At 38.6% G+C, this 11,157-nt stretch overlaps 1 protein-coding gene across 5 annotated transcripts in view; it reads left to right on the top strand.

Moving 5' to 3' along the window:
* The first annotated feature begins 7,137 nt into the window (after positions 1-7,137).
* LOC141426921 (protein abrupt-like) overlaps positions 7,138-11,157 on the top strand; it is a 30,990-nt gene continuing 26,970 nt past the window's right edge. For 2 of the 5 annotated variants that reach the window (XM_074086178.1, XM_074086182.1), the window contains exons 1-2: positions 7,138-7,234; positions 8,044-8,339. In XM_074086178.1, coding sequence (XP_073942279.1) covers positions 8,324-8,339 — 16 coding nt within the window. In that variant the 5' untranslated portion in view covers positions 7,138-7,234; positions 8,044-8,323. Of the gene's footprint in view, positions 7,271-7,323; positions 7,477-8,043; positions 8,340-11,157 lie in introns of those variants that run through there. The other 3 variants (XM_074086179.1, XM_074086181.1, XM_074086180.1) reach the window with 3 other exon arrangements.

Genomic DNA, 11,157 nt, shown 5'->3' with positions numbered 1-11,157 from the left:
GTAGTCCGTTTAGTACGACATCGCATTTAACAACCAACCGTTTATAGCGACGTAAGTAGGCATATGCCTATGTAGGCTTCACATCATTATTTGTTTGTTCTTGTATTCTTTATAATTTTGTAAATGTGTTTTCTCTTTTTTGTCATGATGTGTTGGCTGAATAAACATATTTCTATTCTATTCTATTCTATGTTTGGTTTTAATATGAGCCACCATCAAAGTTCATCTGTTCGTTTAGTACGGCGTCCGGTTAATAGGAGTACGACGTAATATCACCGGTCATTTGGCCGTCGTTATAACCGGAATCTACTATAGTATGTATAAAACAGTTACAAGTCACTTACTAATGCTAGTATGTATATAGTAAAGGCCTGCAATTTAAGCACTTAATCGAATGCACAAACCCCAGCGGCAAGTGGTGGATGGTACCAGTAAATGAGTCATAACAGCCTTTCGTGGTGATTCACTCGCGCATTCAGGTACATTATACATGTACTTTTCCACGTGTCCTCGTTATCCTGTTATACTCACAGAGTTAGGACGCAAGTCAAGGACAGTGCCCTTCGCCCAATGTTACATGGATTTTTGTTGGTGCTGTTCTATGACCATTGATTAAGGACTGAAAATGGGTATATTTTAAGCTAATGTTTACCCATAGCCATACATGAGACACCTGGTTCGGGTCGTTTAGTATATGAGACACTAGACTATACCCGCGGTTTTGCACGCGTAAATCATTTAGAACGAGCAGTTTAACTGAAATTCAGGGATTTTACTAAATTCCAATTTGAATTCTCAAAAGTTACATCGTGGATTTCATTAAAATTGTATATAAAACCCCTGGGCCAAGTAATAATAGTAGTACCTAGTAGTAATTGTTCAGAAACAAGATCTCTCCTAAGTCTCTACACTCTTGACAGAGTAGTCATGACAATTTTCTTGGAAAAATAGTGTGGTGCGTTCCACACCACACGGAGTTCGTAGTTGGCAATAGAGAGCGCTGCTGCCCACTCGCACATTGGATCCCTTAGTTAGTCGCCTCTTATGACACCCACAGGAAGAGATAGGTCTTTCGTATTCCAAAACCGGACACAGCACGGCCGAAACAAGATAAAAGTACCTGAAAAACATTTCTGAATTCCAGTCAAAATTATTACAGATTGTGAATTTAAGGAATTACAAAAGCACTATTTGCTTGTGTATCAAATACCAGATGGTAACATATGAAACACAAACTAAAATACAACCAGTCTTACATCAACCACAACACAAGTACCCCAACTACCTACAGGACACTATCGTATTTTTCCTGCACACCTCCACTGATTCGGGGTGGAACAAGTCAGCTTCATTACATGGCATTGCGTCCCCCCAGCGAGGGGGGGCGGTGCGTCAAAGAGGCACGTACGGGGAGGGGGTGTGAACTAAGTGAACTTCTATTTCCTACAAAACTATTTATACTGCGGGCGGAAATAGACGAATATATATTATCTTTAGAGTTACAGCTGCGTATAAACTCGGCTGAATACGTAACGCGCAAAGTTCTGGGAATTAGCAGACCCGGACATATTACTGTTAAATTAATGTATTAAGGCTATTTTTAGCAAATTCCTTAACATTTGCTGCCAATTGTTTACAGTCATCAGCATTAATATCTGCCACAGCGGAGCGTGCAAAAATATCTGACACGTCCTACCGACACTAGAAATAAAGTCGTATCAGATATGAATGCACGCTTTGCTGTATCAGATATTAGTGCAGGTACTGTACTTTTGTTGTTCTGACAAGGTAAATAAATGAAACTATTAAAACATTTTTTTCTAAAAAGAATATTTTATCGAAAATACAAACTGAAATATAGATGCATAGAAAAACCAAAAAAATAAGACCAGCGCTGGGAATCGAACCTAGGTCCTCGGCATTCCGTGCCGCGTGCTATACCACATAGCTTGTTTGTTTTCTTATTTAGTCACTTAAGCAGCGACACTAGCGACATCTATGCTGTAGCCCTCATCGAGAAACTTTCAGCACACCATTGGAACTAACCGCTCACCCGGACAAGAGATGTCGTCATTAAGCAATCAAATTAAGATTGTTTTTTTGGAATCTTTTAGCAATACAAAAAATTCAAAAAAAAACAATCTTAAGAATATTTTACTACGTACTCACTGTTCTGTATTTATCGCTACCAAAAGACCCCGGATCTAAAGTATGGAAAATGTGGTTTCAGTTAATATGTTATAGATTTCAAAGTCTCGCACAAAAGTATCTAAAAAACTATAATAAACTCTGAAAGGGCCCCGGAAACAGAGACTTTTGATCAGGACTTTGAAATCTATAACATATCAAAATCTCAGGATATTTACCTGAAACCACATTTTCCATACTTTAGGTCCGGGGTCCTTTCAAGTGAGTAAATAAAGCCTTTTAAGATTTGACTTTAGCAAACATACATATAAACAACCTTACGTTTCAAATGTTAAAATACATTGCAAGAAAAACAAATAGGATGTTTTGTCCTTTAAATAAGTTGGTCATTGTTCTCATAGATGGCGCTGGCTTGTTTGAAACACGCTACCAGTTTACTTATTAACTTGTTTTATTTTAGTTGTAAGTGTTACCACTACCTAAGCTATTCTCATTTTTGAGATGTATCTTCATGAATTACCAGTGAGGATACGTTGATTATGATTTCAAATTATAGATAGAGTCACTTAAGGTTACTATAGTTAAATAAAAACTTATAGAAAATCTTAGATATTAGTTAAATAGATATTAGTTATATTGCGGCTCTCGATTGACCATTTGTAACTTGCACGATTTTTCTTGCACGTATAAACTGCGTGTTTTAGGTACAGTCACCAGCACCAATATCTGACACAACAAGCGTGCATAAATATTTGATACGACTCTATTTCTAAGGCCGGAAGGACGTGTCAGATATTTTTGCACGCTCCAGATATTAATGCTGGTGACTGTACCAACGAAACGGTGCAAGTTCAGGCGCCGCACGGACGCAACTGTGGTCCAATTTTAGGCATCACTCCTGTGAATATACCGGGACATTAAGTATTCAATTCAATTCTTCTTTTTTCACCTTCTTCCCCGTACATAATCATCTCGCATAACCAGCACTGTTAGGGGCAATATTATTTTCGAAATTCATTACGTCCTGGCCCTTTACTACGAAATACAAAATTCGAACTTCGTGTCTTACCGTCCCGCTGACGCTTATCTTATTTAATGTAAGAGTGAGAGGGACGGTACGATACGAACTTCGATTTTCGAATTTCGCGTCGCTCGCTTGGCTCGCGCATTGGAAACATCAAAGAGATTTCAGTCGTTGGTAACTTTTACTGACAATTTGGATTTCTAAAATTTGGTACCTACTACGATGAGCATGAGTGTGAGATACAATTTGACTATAAAAAATACTTAATAACTTCGTACGGTGAGCGAGATACGGATCTTTTTCCAGGCATTCCAACCAGCTAACTTTTTGAGCTCCACCTTAAAACGTATATATATAGAATCGAGGTCAAAGATATGTTTACACATTAGGTACTACCTTGTCACTGTCACTTTATTTATATTTAAGTTTGTACTTTTATGTAAAATTGTCAGAAAGCAGTGACAATGTGCTAAAGTGTAAAAATATAGTTTACGTCGACTCTACATCTAAAAATTCGTTAACAATAGTAGTAATCACAAAAAATACATTCCACCAAATCCACCACAATTTCCCTAACATCGCAAAACTACCAGCGTCATTTTGTCAATTTTAATATGCCCTCTAATAAAGTGCTTGCAAGGAGACATTTGTCACTGGCGACAGTCTCCGTGATGGACGGGGGTGGGGGGCGCCAGGGGGCCCCCCCCCCCCCCCGAGATTATTGCGCCGTAATGTATTGTGGGGTCACTAGTGCTCGCGGGTTAATGCTCGGATTTAGGATGCCTAAAGAACCCTTAAGTAGTTTTATGGGCTTGTGATAGCTAACTGATGGGCTTCAGATGGCCACGGGATCTTTTTATACCTTTTTTTTTCTTTTAGACTTTTTGGAAAAATAATCTTGTCATGTTGAAATGGAAGTTTTACTTCCAAGGCTAGCCTTTGCCCGCGGCTTCGCCCGCGTGGAATTCCGATATTGCGCGGTGTTCCCTCGGGAACTGTGCATTTCTCCGGGATAAAAAGTAGCCTATGTCACTCTCTAGCCCATAAACTACCTCTATGCCAAAAATCACGTCGATCCGTCGCGCCTTTATGACGCGAAATAGACGGACAAATATACAAACACACACTTTCGCATTTATAATTAGTATGGATTACAAGTCAAAAATGGGTAAACGTGTTGCATCTTTTTTTTATCGAACGGCTGGCAAACGAGCAGGCGGGTCACCTGATGGTAAGTGATCACGGCAGCCCATGGACACCTACAGCATTATTAGGACTGCTTACCATCGCGCTTGATTGTGGTCAAACTCAAGCCTGTTTCTGTATTCGAGTCGGACCCAAGAAATATGTATGTCCGTCCTGCTCATTTCAAACGCAATCTGGTAAAGGCAGACAACATCAGTATATGTCTAGGTAGGTACGCTCCGCCTGGCACAAGCCTGTCATTGATGGGAGGGAGGAATCATTAATTTTATCCTACAACTTTCAGTCACATAAATCTCATTATGTAGGTACAGAGTGTTTGGTAAAATAACGAATCCTCCTTTGTATTTTACGTATAAACATTCGCAACAGCTTCTTGAAAAACTAAGTTAGCGCCATCTGTCTTCTTTTATGATATTTAAGTCCGCTTTTGTATGAATTGAAAAATTAATAATTAAACGCAAAACTACAAAAAAGTCTACATTTTAAAGACCAGTAAGTATAGGTACCTACGTCAAGTATATTTAACCTGTTAAAAAAATACCATCTGAAAAAGAAACATTTTATTAGGCACTACTTCTTTACCACACATTTAAATTATTTTCATACTATAAAAACTACATTTTAACCAACTTAAAAAAAAAGATTTTTATAAAAATCTAAATAACTCCGTCTTACCCCAGTAAATTAACACTAGCAAAGCGCCAATCATTATAACTTCAACAAAAACACATTAAAAACACCATAATCCCCCACCCACCCCACACCCGACCAAATCGTAAGCACAACGCAAGTAAAGCTACAAATAAGTAAAGTGCGCCGCACACTAACGATTTCATTGCACCCCCCCGTAATGCGCGGCGCACAGCGCAGTTAGCGATTACCGTACAACTATCATTACCACTATTGATTCCTAATCCGCACTTCCGGTTACGCAACGCGGGCCGGACCGGCTGACGGATTGGCCGGCGCCGGTTTTACAGCCTTTGTTTTTGTAAGATGCCGAAATAGAGCAAGTTGTGCTGGGCTTGTTTTAACTTGAAGTGTTTTGTATTATACCTTACTCGTAATGGCTTCATGCCAGATTTCGTTGGTAATAATGAAGTTTGTGAAAATTAAAGAAACGAAAAAAAGAAAAAAATATGCCATGAAACCAAACAAACAAAAAAAATATGTAAAAATAAACAATATATTTTATTAAATTTGTGACAATAGCACTTTTAGTGGCTTTGTGTTGAAGGCACTTTCGACGATAAAAGTATCCACCTAACTACCATCTAGGTACCTACAGTGTCTATTTTTTTAAATCTATTTCCTATTTATCAGCTGCCAAACTATCTAGCTGACGGACTGAATAGATTTTTTAACTCATGAAACTACCCAATTAGTTTTCTTTTTAAGTAAGAAAAATTTAAGTAAAAAAAGAGACTTTTTTAAAAGATGATTATAAATGAAATAATAACTGGCAAAGTCGGATACAACACTTAACTAGGTATAAATTGGAAATAAACATTACGATTAATCCAAATAAAATAGTAAACATAAACATTATAGCAAGAAAAGTCGTGCAAGTAGCTCTACATTGCGTCGCTTGCTTGACCATTTCAATTTTGTTGGCCTAACGACCACGCAATGTAAATCAACTTTTTCTTGCAAGTCTAAACTGGACTGTATTTAAACAGTCTACTATTTATGTCGGACGCAGAATCAGACGCAGCTTGCCCTGACACTTATCAAGTGTCCGAGACGCTGGGTCCAAACGTAACTTCCGAAATATATTGTAGCAGGTACTCTATTTTTTATTAGGGTCCTCTACCAAAAGGCAAAAAACTCTGTTACGCAAAACGCAAATGGCTCTTTTACATATAACTTTTTTATACTACCACCGCTTTCGGAAAGACCATCATTGGAAGACTTCATAGTCCATCCGTCTGTCCGTCGATCGTCAAAAGAGAGGTACACACTTGGAGGTAACTTTAAATAAATAGCTATTAATTATTAAGAGATATGGGCTTTTGAAACAGTTAAATTAAGCTTCAATTTACGTGAACCAAAGATGCAACCTTTTTCAATGTATTTAAACCAATTGGAATGGGAATTAAAACCTTTACGTTACCTTTTCGTTGACACAGAATAATGAATTAATGAAATGTCAAGTGAATTTTGCCTACATTTAATTTTGTACGGAACCCTCAGTCGGAGTGCTCGAGTCTGACTCGCACTTGTACGGTTTTAACTGAACAATACCTATTTGAAAGAGTGCGCATAGTCCTAGAAATATGTAGTATCATATTTATTCGGTTAAATTTATATAAATGACAACCAATAAGAGCTCTACATTTTGTTACGTTATTTTTAAAGTTACATTAAAATTGAAATTTTATCTAATTGGAAATTTAGAAAGAAAACAGCCGGGCATTAAATCAACACTTAGCAATCTATATTCCGTAGATAGGTAGTAATGCTAAATTAATGCTTCATAAATAGATATACAAAAACATCACGCAATGGCCACTAATAAATCGATCATCAATAATACATGTATCCTCATTAAACAGCAGTTTAAAGTTTCATAAATTCGCAATCAGTGCGTTGTCTTAGCATGACCGCGTGCGGCGTGCACGCGTCCGACACCGTGCCGGGCGCGCGTCCGGCGTCCGGCGGCGTCCGGCGGCGTCCGGCGACCGTGGGCGGGCTGTGGGCGTGCAGCCTGCACCGCCCCGCGCCGCCCGCGCCCCACGCTGTTTATTCTCAGCCTAGCGGGGCGACAGTCGTCCGCGTGCCGCGAGACGAGACGCACGCGCGTACCCGTACACGGTCCGACACAGCGGTGCATTACAACCGGACATTCAAAAAAAAGTAATTGTGATTTTTCGTACGTTTCATTTTGTAATGGTAAATTATTGATGGTGGTGCGGAGGGTGCGGGGGAGGGAAGTGCATTTCCCGGGTGCAAGGCGCAGGCGGCCGGCGCGGGGGCGGGGTGCAACGATGATGGACATCGTATTGATTTCTATCTGCCCGCGCCTCCCTTATTGTGGTGCAGCCATCGATCGCTGCACCGGCCGAGACTTAAGCCCAGCCGCATCTCGCGTGTGCTAGGTACTTAGCACTATGTTTTACATTACGTCACTCGGATGCAAGTACCGAGAGTTATTCTTATGCACCGCGGATAATAATTGAATATTAATCGGTAGTTGAATTACGTATGTGTTAATTTGACAATTAAAAATTGATTTAGACCGAGTATTGGGACAATTATTAATTCTTATTTGCTTTTGTTTTCGAGAGCATTACGGACGTGCGAATAAGTTTGTTTTGACGTTTTTATTTATTACGTGGGAATATTTCGGTGATTCCAAATAAAAAATAGGGATAAAGCTTTGCGCTGGATCGTCAATGAGAATCCACCTGCCTTCGCACCCTCTTCCGCAATAAAAACACCCGTAAAACGTACCCATAACCATAAAAACACTGAAAAAAACAATCATCTTAAAACTTCAAAGCCCCGCACATATCAATAAAGTTTTCGTTTTCGATATATTCGGGAAAGAATACGACACTTGCTATCTGGTTACGCAAAATAGTGCGCACAACTTTTTCGAAAGCATCGAAAACAAAAACTGCGTATCATGGCCAGTGTTTAACGAATACGCAACCTTTTTCCAGCATCGCAAACGGAAAACAAAACAGGATCACTAGTTAAGAAAACCGCAAGCTTTAAAAAGAGAAGCAATTTATATTTTCAAAAAAGGAACTGGGATTTGCACGGAGCGCAGAAAAATTGAGAGAAGCCTACAACTAATTTGTTAGTTGGATTTGTTTGGGATACGGGAGCACTGAAGGTGTGAAAGTGGCGACGCTGTTGGCGCGCGCGGAATGCGCGGGAGTGGAGTTTAGCGCGCGAGCACGCCCCGACTCCGCCGTGCCGCCCTCCGAACTGCCGGCCATGGCGACCGAGACTGGTAAGTGCGTTTTAAACTTTTTTTAAATAAAGTGAGTGTACTTACAGGCAGGTGTAGGTAGGTATAGCTAAATTCAATTATATCTTTATTATTAATTAATTTTAATTTAATTACTACCAGCAAATACAAAAATCGATAAACTGTACACAGTAAGCACAATTTTCATATTTCAAAGAGCACGTAATTACTAAATATAATAATGTACTTAATGTACTGACTAAAAGTAATTTATCAAGTTTACTACTAATTTAGCAAATGAGCGTCGTCTGAGGCACGGACTGCACAATGCAGACACCGGAAGTGCTACGCGCGCTACGTAGCGCCGGGGAATGGGTTCCGGTGAAAATGTCAGCGAAACAAGCAAGCTTCTAACACACGCTAAATTAATATTATGGCGATGAAAAAACTTTAATAACTTAGACAGTGTAGTATTTTAAAGATGAAATAATATAAGACCTAACTAGGTACTTAAAAAAACAGTACAATACCATACCATCATCCCAGCCTATATACGTCCCACTGCTGGGCACAGGCCTCCTCTCAGAACAAGAGGGCTTGGGCCATAGTTCCCACGCGGGCCCAGTGCGGATTGGGAACTTCACACACACCATTGAATTGCTTCGCAGGTTTGTGCAGGTTTCCTCACGATGTTTTCCTTCACCGCAAAGCTCGTGGTGGATTTCAAATATAATTCCGCACATGAATTTCGAAAAACTCAGAGGTGCGAGCCGGGGTTTGAACCCACGACCCTCTGCTTGAGAGGCGATAGGTCAAACCACTAGGCCACCACGGCTTCCAATCAACAACCAAACAAACAATACCATAAAATAACTCTTTAACATCAACATATAGTAAGAAGTACAAAAAACACAGATATAAAGAGAAATACTTTGCAGTACTTAATTGTAAAAAAAAATTGAAATGTTTTTGAAATAGGTATGATATATACTTAACAATCATCGATGTTTCTAAAACGACAATTTATTTTCTAGGAACCCATTACAAGCTTTAAACTTGTCAACCCTCAGCTCTTCACAAATGCAATATTTATGCACTCCCCGAAACAAATGCAAATTAAAAAAAGCTCGCGATCCTTATTCAAATGGCGAGCCCCGAAATGTCGACCCCCGCATTTACGCTATACTCAATTGTTTACTAACAGAATGTATACGTTCGTCATACGCACGGGACATGAGTTCGTTGATATTCACCCCCACCTCCCTCCCCCACTCCCAGGATAACCCCCCGGCCGCGGCTCTCGTTTAATGACATTTCTGTCTTTTATTCCAGTTTTATACGGTGTGATTTTGTTTTTCGGCCACGTTTTCACTTTTTGTAGAAAATTTGATGGGCTTTTGTTTCGAACAGGTTTGAGCAGGTTTAACGACCCATTTCTTTAATAGGTACTTATATGCAAGGGGCGGAATTACTCATAGCAAAAATCAAACATCAAAAGGGATTGAACATAAGTTTTATCGACTATTCCAGTTATCGATGTTATCGAATCGACTCTTCGCTTGTTAACGCCTTTAACATTATTCTGTAACATTTGACCTTTTTGATAAGCGACTTTCATCTCCATATTAAAATAAAATAAATCGCGTCAACGTCACATATTATGACATTTATGTCTCTTGAGTTTTTCACAGTCATTCCCGTGTTATTAAAATGGTTAATCCTAAAGAAAAACGATTGACAAATGGATAAAAAAACGTCCCTTACTTATTTACAATGAAGATTCTTCGACTATATACTGCTCTTAATGTAAAGTTAATTTGAAGCAGCTCAAGCTCTTTATATTTTAATTGTAACTAACTTAAAAAGTGCCATTTTAAAAGTACCTGCTATTTACTGTTTTATTAATTGCTGAAATATTTATCGATAGTCGATAAAAGTTATGTTCAATTCCCTTGACGTTTGATTTTTGCTATGAGAAATTCCGCTCCTTGCTTATATGTTTATTTGCAGTTTATATTATAGTTCTAAAATCATATCACTACTGCTGATACAAAAGCCACTTCACATCACATTTCTTTCTGCTAGGACTCAGTAAAAATAAAAATAAAAATTGAGTTAAATCCCGCTTGCATCCGTTGCATGAATAGTAACGTACCTACTCGTATAGTAGCTACAATATCAATTTTATACAACTACTATAAGTTACATGTGTATGTATACAACAAGGGCTTTAGGCAGGTACTTAAATTTTTACCTGTAAGTAAATACACTTTGGAGATAATAGCATCATTCTAATTTAAACACAACATGTTAGAACAGCCCTCAACCATTCTTTCTAAACATCGGTCACCGCTCGCCATTTCTTTATTATACGTTTCCATCCTTAATCTGATAAAACTAAATGTGTCCCTTGCTCCGTCCATCTTCTTTATCGATCCATGACGCCTCTTCAAATTACTCTAGGCTCGCCAATGTTGTTAAATTACGCGTGATCTTTATTTGTTATTATCATTAATATCGGTATTGCTTTATGCACAATATTACCAAATCTCTTACCATTACGACCCTATGCCTGCGACTTTGCTCACCAATAAGTTTAACAGTTGGAAATCCTTCAAAAACTAATGTCGTAGTCTTCACATACGTTGTAAGAAGAGCAGTTATGCAATTTTTTTATACCACTCGATATAAAATTTGCCATGTCTTATTTCTAAAATATATACATACCAAATTTCACAAAAACACATTCCGCTGTTTTAGCGAAAAAGAGTAACATAAAACGTGTCTCTACCCTCTGGACAAAGAGGAATACAATACAATAACTCTTTATTCTTTATTGTACATACACTAGAAATAGTAA

Source organism: Choristoneura fumiferana, chromosome 3 (genome assembly GCF_025370935.1).
Source record: "Choristoneura fumiferana chromosome 3, NRCan_CFum_1, whole genome shotgun sequence".
NCBI lineage: Eukaryota > Metazoa > Arthropoda > Insecta > Lepidoptera > Tortricidae > Choristoneura > Choristoneura fumiferana.
Note: the sequence above shows the minus strand (reverse complement) of the source record. Positions and strands in the feature narration are given on the sequence as shown.